The sequence below is a fragment of the Phoenix dactylifera genome, chromosome 18, assembly GCF_009389715.1.
Source record: "Phoenix dactylifera cultivar Barhee BC4 chromosome 18, palm_55x_up_171113_PBpolish2nd_filt_p, whole genome shotgun sequence".
NCBI lineage: Eukaryota > Viridiplantae > Streptophyta > Magnoliopsida > Arecales > Arecaceae > Phoenix > Phoenix dactylifera.
The window spans coordinates 462,863-479,204 of NC_052409.1; the positions used below are offsets into that span (position 1 = coordinate 462,863).

The following is a 16,342-nucleotide window of genomic DNA, read 5'->3' on the forward strand; positions in this document are numbered from 1 at the left end:
AGTACCAAATAATAGTTCTCAATCACCTGGTCTTTTGTCCCCTGATGGTTTCTCCTTGGTTTATTTATCAGACTGACAAAAACATACATGTATATATGCTGTCCTAGACAAACACCCCACAAATGCAAACCTATAAAAATGGACATGTAATCTGATACTTTTCCTTCGAATCGCATCAAGATAAAAGCAAAACATTATAAGATTTGTGAATGTATGATTAGAACTGTAAAATTGGAGAGGAGAAAACACTAAATTTTTCACAGGCATCATAATGAATGCATAGAAGGCAGCAGCATAATCGAATAGTACAAACTATTAGAGGTACTCTGGGTATTTCATTGTGATATACCCCAATAACTTGCAGACAAAACTGTTAAGACAGGTGGCTTTTTTTTTTTTTTTAAAGATCACCTGGAGCTCCCAGATTAGCATCAAAATAACCACTTCCTTTTCTCCCCAGTCCCTTGCAGCAATTCCACAATCTTGGCCTCCTTGAAGCAGGATCCTTACTCCCTCCTCGATCTCCCTGCTTCCTAACCTTGGGAATACAATTTTAATTAAGTGCTAGTATAACTTTCGTGCTGGAGGTCAAAACCAAACATCAAAACAAAGTATATCTGCTTCTTGTTCAGTCCACAGTGGACATAACCAGAAACCCTAGGGAGCTCTCCTCTCTTCCTCTTTGGCTCTCTCTCTTTCACCCATTGCCTCCGGCGTGTCTTCTATTTTATTCTTTATTCATCAGCATTGCTCTTCTACTCATTTTCGTCCAAAACATTGGTCAGTGCTCCCAACCCTCCTGGGACTCCTCTTTGTCAATGATATTTGGTGCGTGGATTTCAAGCACACATTTGTGACAGAGTTCTTTCCTTCTCCTTCCTTCTTAATTTATCTTTTATTTGCCCCGTACTCTTGTCCTCTATTTCTTCCATCCCTCCCATCTATCCATACATCTTGCAACCCTTGCTTAGGGGGTTGGAATGCTTGATCTTTGACCTTATTAGAAATCACATGCTGCCATTCCATTTGGATCATTTTATCCAATTAAAGATTTATATGCTATTCTGAAACTGGCTTTATAGTAAGCAGCATTGTAGGCCTACTAGTTAATGTGCTTCTCACCCGCATCAACTTGACTGGCTGAATGCCCGGGAGGCATCCAGTCAATCATGGTGCCCCTACCAAGTTGGTGCTTGGGTTAAAGTAGTATTGATGCCGGAGACTTGGGTTCAGTTCTCGCCTACACCCAATAAAAGATGTTCGCCCATTTAAAGTTTGTCGAGTATGCTTGAGAGAAAATTATTTATAAGTCCCCAGTTGGACCTAATAAAATTGCACAAAGATTTTGCACGTAGAAGCTTCATGAAGTCGGCTCGTTTTTTTTTTACCTATATTACTTTATATTCTAGATAAAACTATTTATAAGCCCCTACTTGAGAGCTAATTACAATAAATTTTTTTGTTAAAGCCTTACATGACGTTAATGATGATTTGTTGCTTTGCGTATTGTGAGGATAAACGATTTATATGTTTCTTTCCGAATCTTAAATTATGTCTGATATCATAAAATTTACAAAGACAATTTACTATGAAGCTTCTAGTTGGAACTTAACTTAGTGCATGCGTAGCCGGCAATATTTGCGGATTTCATGTGGAATAACCTGGGGAAAAACTACTCATAAGTCCCTCTTTAAAGCTTCTATTATGTCTAAGCCTAAAATAAGTGTTTCATGTGAAGCCAGTAATAAATGTCACTTTACATGAAATATCTTGAGAGTTAATTAGTTTGAAACCCCTTGTTGACATTTTATCTACATAAAACTTGGTACATTTTAAGCTTTAGACAGAGCTGATATGCTTGCCGGCTTTAGTTAATATAAAATGTCTTGGAAGAAAAAAAACTAGTCAGATCAGTGTTAGGATCCATGCCGGTATACCTTATGGCCAACACTGTGATCCCAAAGATGACCCTGTTGAAGATTGAACGTCTCCTCAGGAGTTTCTTGTGGGGGTCTCATGGTGGGGGCCATGGGGTACATTTGGTGGCCTGGGAGCAGGTCTATCTTCCTATCAGTGAGGGCGGTCTGGGAGTACAGTCCCTCTTGGAGAGGCGTGAGGCTCTTGTCGCTCGACACGCAGCCCGTTTTCTGTTGGAGCCACAGGGGCTCTGGAGCCGGGTGATGGCAGCCAGATATGGCCGAGGGGTCCCTGAGGTGGCACGGAGTGGCCGCCGAACCTCTTTTATGTGGCGGGAGATCGGGAGGTATTTGCCGACTGTGTTGGCTAACACCAGGTGGCTGATAGGCGATGGACGGAGCATCGACGTGATTTGTGATCCATGGGTGGACACCCTTCCTTTGAGATACTAGCCGACGATGGTGGATACTGAGGCAGCCGAGGGGCACCGGGTATGCGACCTCCTAGCACCAGGGAGGACAGAGTGGGATGAGATCAGACTCCATCAGTTGTTCGGGGTACACCTTGCTGAGAGGATCCGCTCCCTCCCAGTACCAGGATGCGAGGGGCCAGACGTCCGGGTATGGGGCACCTCATGTAGGGCCAGTGTCAGGTTGGGTGATCTATCACGAGCTATCCAGCAGGAGCATGAGCGGGGACCGGACTACACCTGGATATGGAGGTCCGGTCTCCACCCGAGGGCAGCTCTCTTCTTGTGGAAGGTGATGTGGGATCGCCTTCCGACGAGTGCAGTGCTGAGGAGGCGTGGTTTGGGGATCCCTGCGGAGTGCGGGGCTTGCGGCGTAGACGAGTCTGTGGACCATGTACTATTTCGGTGCACCTGGGCGAGGGCGACATGGCAGTGGACAGGTATCCCGGAGGTGGCGTGGCGGGAGAGGAGATTCTTCCTTCAGATGATACGACAGTGGCTGGCCAGTCCCGGGACACATCAGGAGGCCATCAGAGCGACCTGCACAGCCCATCAGATCTGGCTGGCAAGGAACGCTCGTATTTTCAGCGAGCGCAGGATGTCGCCGAGATTTGTTGCGGAGTCTGCTCGTGCATTGGCAATGGAGCCCAGACTCACCATTCCTTCAGATATACCTTTGATAGCTCGGGACACCTGGGGTTCCTTCTCTGCTCAGGCAGCTCCTCGGACGGTGTTTTTCACCTGGGAGCCCCCACCCCCGAGTTTCCTCAAGGTCAACTTTGACGGGTCGGTGTTGGATGGAGGTACGCGCGGCGGGGCAGGTTTCGTTATACGGGACCCTCATTCTAGGGTAGTGGCAGCAGGCGATTGCCAGTTGTTCGACATATCAGTCCCAGGGGCGGAGTTGCGAGCTGCCTGGGCGGGTCTTCGCCACGCGCGGCAGGTGCTGCGGGCTAGCTCGATCATCCTGGAGGGCGATTCGGCTACAGTTATTGGGTGGATCCGGAAGGGAACGATTGGTGAGAGCGCAGACCACCCTCTGATCCGGGACATCGGGATGATGGTGAGGGATGGCGCGGCCTTTCAGGCCACGCATGTATTCAGAGAGGCCAATGGGGCGGCCGACTGGGTGGCTGCATATGCAGCCCACCACTCAGGATACGTCCTGTGGGCAGGAGAGAGGGAGCTGCCTTTGGCACTTCGTGAGATTATGTATTTTGACTTTCTTGGATGTATTCGGACACATGTTGTCTGAACAACCCGTCAAAGAAAAAAAAAGAAAAGAAAAAAAAAATCAGTGGCAACTTCCTCATTGAAATTTAAATTACGCATAAGCCATTGCATTTCAACATTATAATACCAACAACAAAGTTTAAATCTTAATGACAGCTTAATTAGAACCAGTGTTGGTAAAAATTTTCGTGTTCACATTAATTAAGTGCTACATTGATATTTACAGATCAGCCCTCTAGGTTTGAACATAATCTATGCGTAGCCCGACATTTTCCCCCGACTCTCGCGTCCTCTTCTTCCTCCGACCCCCACAGCTTGTACGGGCTTCAACTCCCGTCTATCTGTCACCCTCCAAATCGGCTCTCCAAGCGCCCCTCCCCACCCGCTCCAAACCCTAGAATTCCGACACCCTTGCAAAGCCCTAATCCCTCTAGGGTTTCAGATCCATCTAGGGTTTCTGGTGCTCAAGTTTGGAGCCTTTACCCTTTTCTTGGAAGCGATCATGGCGACGGAATCGGCTTCGACGTCGAATTCGAATCCCTCGGCATCGTCCCAGTACTCATTTCCGGCCTCTTCATACTTCCCTCTCCCGTTCCATCTTCAGAACCCCGATCCCACGATGCAGCAACCCTACCTCGCGCCGCCCCAGATCCCTCCTCCGGTCAAGATCCCGCCGGTGTCGCAGACCTTCCCGTCAGCGTATCCTGTCGCGGCTCCGGTGGTGTCCGGTGTCTATTCGCTCCCACAGTACCAGCAGGTCAGTTCTTCGGCTTCTTGTCTTCTATATTTCCGTTTCGAATTGTTGAAAATATGTTGCATTTGATAACGTTTTCGAATTTTATTGTTTTGATGCTGATAATTCATGTGAAATATTTAAATTGAAGAGATTTTACGAAGAAACCAGGTGGAAGATGTAGGTAATTGAGGGAAAAGTTGTGATCTTCGGTCTTCCTAGTAGAAGTTTGGTCGCGTTTTCAAGAAAGATATACCAATTGTACCAAATCTTTACAATACCATCCAATTAAAAGTGCAGCTTGGCTTGTAAGTCCGTGTGATCACAAAGCTAAAGCTAGAGAGGTATCCTATGCTGTTCGATCTAGAGGCACAACCACAAGATTAATAAGTCATCAAAATTATGATACTAGAGCTTCATCTGTCAATAGAATTTTGCGGACCCCTGGCTTTATAATCGAATTGCTAGTTACAATATTTTTGGGAGAAAATGTAAAGATGCAAAATGTCCATGTTCACATATGACCAGATTTTTAATGCTTTGTTGATTTTGTAGTATAATAAATGGGACTTGGATGAGGGACGTGATTGGTGTATTCGGCATAATTATAGGTAATTAGAAATCAACTATGAGTCTATTTGAGTTTGACTAATGATGTTAGGCTTTTCTTCAATGTAAAAACTTGACAAATATCAGTGGATGGAAAAATTGTGATTATCATTAATACTTGTTATCTTATATATTTGTTGCATATTTTGTTCTCAAGGAAGAACTTATGTTTCATATTTTACCTCACAGATTTGCATGACTATAAACTTTATATTTATAGGCACAACAACTTTTCCAGCGGGATGCACAGACTATCACACCAGAGGCTCTAGAAAGTGTGAAAGCTGCTCTTGCAAGTAGTGAAGTTGAGCATAAAGCTGAAACAAAAAAGAGAGCAATACCTCGTAAGGCAGCTGGACAAAGTTGGGAGGATCCAACATTGGCGGAATGGCCAGAGAGTATGTTCAGCAACTCACTTTATTTATATATTTGATTGTGATTCTTTTGATATATATGAATTCTCACTTTGGTAATTGTTAGTGGCTTCAGTTATCAAACATATATTGAGGTTGTGGTATGGCTAAATTTCATGTGTTAATGTGCTCATTATAGGATGGATGACAATTTAATTATTTGCCACCAATCTAGATTTTTGGATGTATAAGTAAATGCAAGCTGCTAAGAGTCGTATGCTCGTATCGATCTGACATTTTTTACTATTGTCTTTAGATTAATATTTCAATTATTGTTTTGAATATGCCATACTGTCTGTATGATAAATTTAAGCTTATTTTTTTATGAAAGACATGGTGAGTTGTTCAGATTGTGGAAATTTATCCTACCTTATGGGGCTAGTTACTGTAATAGGGCTTTTCGCTGAAGGACATTTTTTTTTTTCAGAAGTGAAACTTGTATATGTGCATGTACAATAGCTTCTTCATCTTTTTTTTCAAGTTCATGGCATTTGAACTTTGGAAGATTTTGGTATGAAGTGAAACTTGCTGGTGTGTAAGTTTGTCCATTGCATGCTTATATAAGTTGCTTTTCTTTTATGCAGATTAGGTCAAGGGATTTTTTGGATCAATCTAGGAAAGATGCAAGGTGGTTGACATAATATAGACGATCACAAAAATAGGTCCTTCACTTTTATTCTCAAAACTTTTGGACCTGGACTAGCCCTTCTTGCTTGAGTTTATTAGGCTTCTGTCAAACTTGATTTTAACCAGATCCAGTGTAAAGCATTAAATACAACTATCACATTTGCATATAAAATGTATATACTAAAGGACATTATTTTATGTATTTGAAGCTAATGTGTTATACTTTCTGAATGTATCAAAACCTTTTAGGGATATCATACTTTAGTCTGACTATAGGTAATAGTGTCCAGTTTAGTTGCTTTCCCATAATACTTGCTTATTCCTCCACTTGCCAATAGACGTTTACCTGTCATAAATTGATGTTTGGCATCAGTTTCTATGAAAGAGGTGCAAAGTGCACTCATTCTTAGATATTTTGCAGATGATTTTCGTTTATTTTGTGGAGATCTGGGCAACGAAGTCAATGATGATGTTCTTTCAAAAGCATTCTCAAGGTTCCCCTCCTTCAACATGGCAAGAGTGAGTTTCTATTCAATCTATGTCTAACACTATAGCACAAATTCATTACCTGAATGTCTGACTCCACACATTTTCACTGTCCATGTGTCTCTTAAAACTCCCTTTTTTGAGAAATACACCTTTTCTGGTTTAATTCTTACTCTCTGTTTACAAGGGGGAAACATGAAATTGCACAAGTCAAATTCGGGGGCTTATCTCATTATGTAAATGATCACAGCCATCCATGCTTAAAAATCTCTCAATTCAATATTCAATCTGTTTAATGGCTGTGCAAGAGTTTCTTTCACAGGAAACCGTAAGCGACACCCTAGTTTGATTAATGTTCAGCTTTATCTTGAGGTTTCCAACTTTTACAACAGAATCATGGTAATTCTGAGTGCAATCAGTGAGCTTACTTCCTTTAGGTTCTGAATGGCATTGAAGATTAGGTTGTATTAGATGCAGTCTATTAACAGTGAATTCAGTTTTAGAGCCGTAGTGATTGGAATGACCAGTGTCTTATAGCCTGAAGAAAAAAAAACATACATTGTTTACAGCTGCTAACCAGCCTCTGAGGCAGTATTGCAGATCATATAGTGGCCTTATTTTTTGCAGATAAATGCAGTTTTTATTTTAATTTTAATGATGAAGACTCTTATCAGTTGAAATGTTTTGCTTCTAGGTAGTAAGAGACAAGAGGACTGGAAAAACAAGGGGTTTTGGATTTGTTAGTTTTGGAAACCCTTCAGACCTTGCAGCTGCACTAAAAGAGATGAATGGTACATACTTTGTCCTTTTTTTTTTTTTGAAAGAATACTTATATCCTCTTTTAAGTCGTACAATCTTCATATAACATGCTTCTGTTTAGGAAAAATCATATTTTTATTTTCTTTCATTATCTTACATGGCTCTTCTCCCCACCACAACCATATTAGGTAAATATGTTGGAAATCGACCTATCAAATTGCGTAAGAGCATTTGGAAAGAGAGGACAGATGTTGAAGCTTTAGAAAGGCAAAAGGTATCCTGCTGAACTATTACTTTTTTTAATGCTCCCTTTGTGTTTGTGCTACCGTTAATTACCTCCTGTGCTTTGTTCAGAACCACATTCAGAAGAAGCCCAAACTGCCAAAGAAAAGTATCCTGCACAAATGAAGCTTGAAGGTTCTCACCAAATAATTACCCAGTAACAAGCGGTAAGTTGCTTTGCTAGCCCATTAAGCATCACTAGCCTCTTCACTTCTAATTCTGTTGCTTGTTCCTCCTATATTGCTGAGACTTCCTGAAAATGATCATGCAAATTGAAGAGTAACAAATTAAGTAGATTTTTTTTTGAGCCAGAGAACTTGGATAATAATAAGATTTTCTCTTGTTTTCTCCTCACTGAAGGTCGCTTGCTGATCGTCATTGTCAACTCTGAAAACTGTGTTCCTGTGGTTTCTATCTGATGCCAAATGGTACAACTGCTCTAGATATGAAAGTTAAATCATGCATTGCTGGGATTCCCTTTTTTTTGTGTGAGGGGGTGCTTTGTTTTCTAAAGGAGATCTTCGACTGCCTCAGTATCGAGGTCAGAGGTCAGCTGCTAGGAGGGAGAAATAACAAATGATACAGATTGAAATAGCTTTAGATGCTCTTTCTCTATGCTATGGAGACATTCTCGATAATATACTTCAAATAAGTCTCTTCCTCTCTTGGGGGGCAATCCAAATGCTAATGATCACTCATCTCTTGTCTAGTCGCTTTAATTTGAAGTTGCATTTTACTTAAATGAACCAGAATGCTGTTATATTTTGTGTTAGCATAGGTTGGTAGTCATGGAAACATTTTGGTCTTCTAGCCAATGCCTTCAATGCAACAAAGGAGGCAGAATCATTGCACACAATTGCATTGCTGACAAGAGTAACGTGCTGGTATGCCCCCATTGAATATCAACCCATGCAATACAAAACATGGCGACGTTCCTGGCCATTTTTACTGGGCTATAACATATAAATGCTTACCAGTGCAATACAACTTTATAGAACATGTGTGCGAGAGTGCAGAGAGGAGACAAGGTGATAGAATGTTGGGGTCCTCTTGTAAATAAGTTGAATAATAGGAACTAGTATGTTAGGGCTGCTATGTGTTTGCTTCTCAATTTATTTGCATTTATTGCTATATTGGTGAACTTGGATTGCTGCAAAATATCTAACTTCATTTTGTTTGCATTAGTGTGAAGAAATTTGTTGGAGCAGAGCATCGCAAGCCTGGATTGTGACTGATGCATGATGAACAAACCATGCACGCTATAGTTCCCTTTTGTCATTAAGAAGCAAAAGCCCCATGTATGATGGTCTGACTCAAAAACTAGCTTTTTCTTTTCCTGAAATATGGCCTCTCATGAAGGTCGGAGTTCGAAGTAGTACCATTATTTACAAGGAATTGCCATCTCTGGTCCTCTGATATTTATGAAGATTTTTTTTTCCGAAATTGGATGGTGAGCTGGGTTTTAGAGCATGCGATGATGTACATGTTAGTCTCACTTTGAAAATATGGCAGTGGGATTCTTGTGTAACCTTGTTCATATGATTCCTTTTGTTCTGATATATATTTTAGCTAGTCCAGTGTGATGTTAGGTCTTGCGGTGATGGCCCCATATTTGCTTAAGCTCGAAAAGATTTGATACCCAGCACGCCTTTAAAATGCTTTTAAAATGCTTTCCAGGAGTAACCATGTTTCGTAATATCTTCCTGGTCGTGCCATTCAAGGAGCTCTCCAAATATCTCCGCCAACCAAGCACCGAAAGAACGACCTTCGATCCACGGTAGGACCCTGGCAGGAACTTTGGCATGCGAGAAGCACGGACGGCTGTGGTCTTGCATGATGGAGCATAGCTGGTTGTGATCTTGTTTGATGGAACATGGATGGCTGTGATCTTGCATAACGAAGGGTAGCTCTTACACGAGTCGTGCTTAAGAGAGATGTTTGTGAGGAGAGAACGTTAATTTGTTTTTTATTGAAATACGAAGCAGCCGTTGGTCACAGAAAATATAAATAGAATAAATGGGTCTATCATATATATAATGTGATTACGTCTCATACACGTCGCCAAACTCTCGAACGGTGTGTGCGTGTGTGCGCGTATGTAATACGGAAGCAGATGCCAGCTTAGTCGACAGCGTGGACACAGCCATTTCCATAGATCGGCAATCCTTCATGATCTAGGGAATTATCAAGTACCTCCTTGATGCAGATGGTATCAGCTTGTGGGCACGAAGAAAAGAGAATAAAAGCTGGCATAGGTGATATGAAATCAAAGCCAGTAATGAAATCAAAGCCAGCATGCTCGGATGAGACTGAATGCCAAAGACAGCAGAACAAAGTTCGCAAGCAGAGGCTGTACATTTATTTCTAGGCATACCAAAGTAGCCACATACCCTACAGTTGTGCCTCCACCTGTATACATTTTCAGATCCATCTAAAAGGAATGTTTTGAGCACGTTTATTAGATGAAAAAAAGGACTGCTTTTCAGAATGAAAAAAAATAGACAAGAATGTATCGCATAACGCTGAACTAGGCTTACGGACTCAACAACCAGGCCTACAGTTAGAAACAGGGGAAAGTAAACGACTCACTCCTCGTGGACCTTTTTGGTGCACTCAGGCCATTCATTGTTTTGGCCCAACTGCACAAACGAACACAGAAACAAAGGACGTCAAAGCTATTTAAGCACTTTTATGCTGAATCATTGAGGCTGTCATCTACCAGCCACATCTTTTTTTGGATAACAAATACCATCTCACCATCTTCTGAATCCAAGTTTGGCTCAGCATCCACCACAGCAACTGATTCCCATTGCAATGCTGTTAAAAACTTTTTGATGAACTCAACGATTGGCCTCCTGTCCCGGAAAATTATGAAACCAGTTGGCCTGAGCATTCGGTCCATCTCAAGAAGCAGGTCTTCGGCGCTGCAACCTTTTTTCTCAATGTCAGCGAAGACAGTCCAAGCATGTAGGAGATCATAAGTACGAGGGTATGTTGAGAATGCCTCACACCTGTCAAATTTGAGATTAATCATTAAAACCCAAATTTGCAGAATTATAAGATAGCATTTGCCTGCAGGGCTCGATATTGGCTTCTATCTTGACCGAGACGGTATATATCAGCATAAGTAACATAGATCCTACTGTATGCTAAATTTCTCCAGGAAAACTAACTACAAACCTGTTGATATCAACCATCAAACTTTCCTGTCTCCCTATAGAGGCTTACCCTGAAACTACCGAGTCGTGTCTCTGTAAAACACGAAAGCGCGCGCGCAGAGAGAGAGAGACAGAGACAGATTTCTTTTTATGGTTCTATTACTAAAATGAAAAAAGGTGCTAGTGCGATAAACAAGAATCTTTGATAAGGTAGAACCAGTTTGAGATGGACTGACAATGTAGTGCAGGTTTGGCCACAACCTCAAAGAAGAGGACTTCAATTTCAGCTGGAGGGGGTATTATTGAAAAAAGAGATGGATAATGGTCAGCAGGCATTTCTTCAACATCAAAGAACATGGCAATAGATAGAAACCAAAGGTAAAATCCAACAAGAGAACTCAACTCGATGGGGTATAACTTGCTATTTACCTCCTAAGTTTAAAATTTTGCCTGATGCTTTAACACTAGATATTGAAATAATATGGAACTTCATTAATGACAGATACCATACCAAATTAGAAACAGCATGATGTAAACCTTATCAGAACTTATTTTAGTTACAAGCACATAACACAATTTAGGAGTTAAAAAATTATTGGGCAACCCATCTATTTTGGCAAATCATCAAAACAAGGTTGCCCTAGAAGTTAATCTACTCAAATAGTCCTAGGACCATAAATGCACGATGCAACAATAACTAATTGGCTAACCACCAATATTGATCTTTGCTTTTCATGAAAACCTATACCACTGCCTCATTCTGCACACGACTGAGAAGCGGCAATAAGTGGATTAAGTAAAAGTCCCATTTAGAGAAATAGAGGCACATTCTAGATTTCAGAACTTAGGTGCATATAAATTAGACAGCTGCTTACCAATCATGCAGGGTGCCTATTAGGCCTCTATCATAAATTATCTTGAGGGTATTTGGTCCATCTTCTGGTACAACATTCATAACCCAAACATCTTTGTCTCTGAGGGCAGCTGCAAATGATCCCATATTTGTCTTCATGTCCATCAAGTTCCTCAGACTGTTTGGTCGTATTTTTGGACTCAATAGGCTCCAATAACTCTCAACCCTTTCTTGCCAAATCTCCTGCAGTATATGAGCAAATATGAGAAACCAAACTCTGCTATACCAATGATCATCTGTAACTCTGTATATTAATTGTATGCTTGCGCTAACTGGCATCAAAAGACAACCACAAAGAAAAACATAAAGAGCAGAAATGCTTGTTCTGTTACCATGTCCTTTTCAAATGTCTCACTGGAAATACCAAGATCAGCAAGGCGGGGAGGAGGTGTAGTTAAGCGAGCTGGCCAAGGAGCCAATCCACTCCCCTTATCTCTATGGCTCTCTGCAAAAAGGAAAATATTTTGGAAGTTACCACAAATTTTAATTTCAAAATTTCTGAAGGGCGATAAGATGAGTATTTTTTTCAAAAATAAAACAACGGGTCCACATAGTGGACATCTAAGATTTTCATCAATAACATGAATATCTTGTATGCCGTTTAGAATATTCAGAGAAAAAAGAGCTCTGTTGACACATACGGCAGTCCAGTAGAACAAGGCAACAAACACCACAAATTCTTTCCATGAAGATGAGGCATCAAATTTCTAAAACCTTTTTCACCACCAAAGGTGTTGAAATTGATAATGACTAATACAATATTTGCTTCCTCTTGTAAAAAAGGCAACAGCTCAATAGTTGCAGTCCTCTTCAATTGGTGGAAAGTCTGTGTTCGAATCTTGGGATTGTTTTCCAAAGTGTTGTTCAACATGGTCCTCCTACCATTACTTCAAAAGGAATATAAAATGGAAAAAAGATTTGGCTCCCTTTGGTTGCATACAACAGAATATAGTGCATGTTTGTCAAGATACACGCACAACTTTTGTGAATCAACACAAGGCATAGTGTTCTCATAGCGGTTCTCCCATGCATACATTATACAACCAGTAAACATTGTTGCCATAACAATTAAAGTCCTCAAACTTGCAAACAAACAGCAAGTGTAGTTTCGCGGTCCTCTATTTAAACAACATTGATAGCATTTCTGGATAATGCTGGCCAACTTTCAAAATGACTAAACTCGAAATCAGACAATCAGAGGCACATTATAAAACAAATCAAAACAGTTTAATAAGTAATAATCCTATTCCCCACCCCCCCCCCACCTGCTGCATGCCCCTACTGCTAATAGAACAAGAGACTGAGGTCACACGAATCTGAAAGTGCATAACTACAATCTGCATGTACAAAATAAGATGTTCTATGGTTTATATAGGGCCAAACATATCCAATCAATGAAGAGGGAATCATCATAGCACATCTCTAGTCCATATATAATTGACTGGATTCATATGGTTGTACACTTGGCATATAACATACCAAAATGAAAAAACTTAAATTAGGTCAAAAGAGAAACCATAAGTCCATATTAGCAGAGATGAGCACAATAATGATTAACCCGGCATAAAAAGTTCATGAACAGATTTTTCCACAATATGGCCATGATCACAACAATTACTCTAAATAGTTTCTTACATAGCTTGATTTCTCAAATAAGAACTCAACAAGCACACCAAAAAGCCTAGCTGCATAATAGTCACAAGCAATCCCAAATATTCAGAAATGGTAAAATAAGCTTGGTAAAATCCAATGACTTCTGTAGCATGAAGAAAGAAAGAAATAATCATAAGCGGTGAAAAATGCCAGGATACTCACGGTCAGAGTAAGGAGTGATACAAGCCTGCATTGGGACACCCCAAACAGCATCTGCATCATCATCAGATCTGCATAAAGGAGGTCTCGTGCCCGGCACTCTGTTCATGTAACAGTCATTTGTCAAAGGTTTGACCCATATAACTGTCTGGTTTCTTTTGGCAGCAACTTTCCAACACATTCGTTCAACCAGTGCACTCATTGCTTTCCATATTCTAAGATCCTCTTCATCCTGAGCATATGCTTCAGGAGATGAATAGGCAAAATAACCACCTGGCCTAAGCAGCCTATCTAACTCAAGTAGAAGGATCCCATCCCTTTGAAGCCAATCAATTCTACATCGAGAACAGTGAGCAAGTTCAAATGATCTGCTAGGGTAAGGAAGTCTCTTCGTCCCTAACACACCAAGGTATGCGGGAATTCCTCTCTCCAAAGCAAATTGAATCTGGTTTTGATGAACATCATTTGGCGCTAAAGACATTGCTACAATATTTGAGGAAAGAAGATATCCTCCAAAACTTGCAACTCCACAACCGACATCAAGGACCGTCCGGATTCTTCCCTCATTATTCAAATTATTATTTGTGAAGTTAAGCATCTGTCAATTCAACCAGGAACAAGTTTGTTCATTTTGTCATCCAATGAAAGCATACGATAAAGGAATAAATGCACAGCAAACATGAAAAATGCACTGGCCGGTAATTAGAAGATTTAACAATCCTAGATTATAGACAAGCAACTTTAGAATATATATAAAAAGTTACGATTAGAATTAGGATATAGTAAAATGCCAGAAAAGTGTTAGCTTCCCATATTAAGTTTCTTAATAGTGTATGCAAACCAAACTTACATTTGCAAGTGATGCTATATACTTATCAGCTCCATAATGAAAATGAGTTCCACCTCCAGGAAATGCAATCTTGTCACCTTTGACAACCATCCAGTTCTGGTCAGACTTCTCGTGTGCAAGGTGAGTGTGAGGTATGTTCACCTTCCACACTTCATCTCGGCTTTTTGGCCACTTGATTGGAATCTATAACACAAGTAATAACGCATTCAGCAAAAGTTTTAAAATACACAATAACTGTGAGGTAACCATATATCATGGGCATTTTCATTCAGGCACACACTAGCTGACCTTATAACCCGGTGGTGGAGGGATCAAGCAATTGAAACGCCTCTCAGGCTGGGGGCAGTGCCTCTCATAATGTTCCATTAAAGATAGATCCAACTTTAGTCGTGTTTGATAAATAAGATTTCTGTCTAGGCAGGGAATCAACTCTGAATGCCGATCGTCGCAGATCTTCATTGGCAAAACAAAAACGACTAAATTCAGTAAACATGATAGTCAATGATTGTAAACAGAAACAACTAATTCAACAAACACTTACTGGAAAGCTCTTGGGTACAAGACTGCCATCCCCATCTTCCAGCGCAAAAATGGACTCATCTGATTTGCCAACCTCTCCACTATCATCACTACTCCAACCAATTGATCTTGAGAATCTACTACCATACTCTAAAGCAGAGCTAGTATGCTGCCCCCGAGGACCGAAGAAAGAACCATAATATAGGAACAAAAAACCTAAAATGAGCACCATAAGACACAACGACGGGACCAAGTGTTTCTTTTGACCTCCATCTGCTCTCCCCCTCATGACGTTAGCAAACAAAATCTATTATAGTCCTCTTCTACAACAGCATTCAAAGGATCATATAACACCAACCTGTGATAAAATAAATTAAGATCTCACAAAAAACTACAACCCCTACAGCAAAACTTCAGTCAATGCCGTAACTAACTTGTACTGCCTTTCCTTCCCGATAAGAGATCCTAATCTTTTAAAGAGAAATGACAGAAAATCTGCAAAAATTGACCCTGAAGCAGACAGGTGGAAACAAAACCTGGAAACATCGAAGATATTTACTATCAGTCATCAACCATAAATTTCTAATCACTTATCAGAATTTAACCATGCCAACAGCCTTCAATACCAATAGGAGAGGGCGGGTAAAAATACATCCAGGTAATCAATCAGGAAAAGAACTGAGGGCATAGATCTGAAAGATTCAGCACACAATCTAAAGATAGAGGGGGGAAAAGAACTAAAAATTACTGATGTTCACTGCTTGACATTCGCGAGATCGAGAGAATCTCATGAAATACTGATCAAATCCACGCGATTCATTGGCCAAACAAACTTAGATCAAAATGTCTATCAATCAAAACAGCCATTTACTAACCCACGTTGTTTGTCAGCCAAAACAATAATAAAAAAAATCAAGGATAAGCTACTAGAAGATTTATCAGTACCAATTTCATATCATTGCCAAGCTATCCTATGAAGCGAAATCACGCTAAGAGCGAACTATCCAGAAGCAATAAATTCTCCGCCCAGCGCCCCAAGAGTCCATGTCAAGGTAATTCCAAATAACAGTAATATAAATCCCAAAAAAAAGTATTTTAAAAATAAAAATCCCGAATTTAAAGAACCGTAACATGCATTTTTTCCCAAATTCAAAAACCACGACTATTTTTCCTAAGAAACCGCAAACATTTGGTGAAAAAAATCTCTCACGAATGGAAATAGAAGCGAGATGATTCACAGACCCATCAACCAAGCTAAGTGCCTCATATTTCCCACGACAGAAACCATCAAAACGAAGTAGATTTCACCAGTGAAATCATCGAAACGGAAATCGATTGAAACTGAGACCCTACAATCTTGCTCACCGTGATGAGATCTGGACCGGATCTCGATCCGATAAGCGACAACCAAAACCCTAGATCGAGGGAGGCGCTAAGGTAAAGCAAGCACGGGAGCTGTAGGAGGAGAGAGAGAGAGTGCAAGCAGATCTGAGGTTGGGAACGAGGAAAGAGAGTATTTTAATCCGCCGGTCATAGGCATAGCGCACCACCGAGTTTTAATA

General features: G+C 40.7%; 2 protein-coding genes across 4 annotated transcripts; one reads left to right on the forward strand and one right to left on the reverse strand.

The window, feature by feature from the left end:
- Positions 1-3,883: 3,883 nt before the first annotated feature.
- LOC103706917 (RNA-binding protein 42-like) lies at positions 3,884-9,105 on the forward strand. Of its 2 annotated transcripts, none has more exons than XM_008791185.4 (7): positions 3,884-4,376; positions 5,182-5,359; positions 6,423-6,520; positions 7,182-7,278; positions 7,435-7,520; positions 7,601-7,695; positions 7,889-8,253. In XM_008791185.4, the coding sequence occupies exons 1-6, from the start codon at positions 4,122-4,124 to the stop codon at positions 7,652-7,654; spliced, it is 768 nt and encodes a 255-aa protein (XP_008789407.1). In that variant the 5' UTR covers positions 3,884-4,121; the 3' UTR covers positions 7,655-7,695; positions 7,889-8,253. The 2 variants fall into 2 exon arrangements, with proteins under 2 accessions (XP_008789407.1, XP_008789406.1); XM_008791184.4 differs by lacking the exon at positions 7,889-8,253 and adding an exon at positions 8,714-9,105 and having other exon boundaries at positions 3,885-4,376.
- Positions 9,106-9,838: 733 nt separating this feature from the next.
- LOC103706916 (probable methyltransferase PMT3) lies at positions 9,839-16,342 on the reverse strand. Of its 2 annotated transcripts, XM_008791182.3 has the most exons (9): positions 16,146-16,342; positions 15,215-15,316; positions 14,803-15,138; positions 14,550-14,714; positions 14,262-14,444; positions 13,415-14,009; positions 11,932-12,044; positions 11,562-11,782; positions 9,839-10,539 (listed from the first exon to the last, which is right to left on the reverse strand). In XM_008791182.3, exons 3-9 carry the CDS (start codon positions 15,067-15,069, stop codon positions 10,218-10,220), a joined length of 1,866 nt encoding a protein of 621 aa, XP_008789404.1. In that variant the 5' UTR covers positions 15,070-15,138; positions 15,215-15,316; positions 16,146-16,342; the 3' UTR covers positions 9,839-10,217. The 2 variants fall into 2 exon arrangements, with proteins under 2 accessions (XP_008789404.1, XP_008789405.1); XM_008791183.3 differs by lacking the exon at positions 15,215-15,316 and having other exon boundaries at positions 16,146-16,340.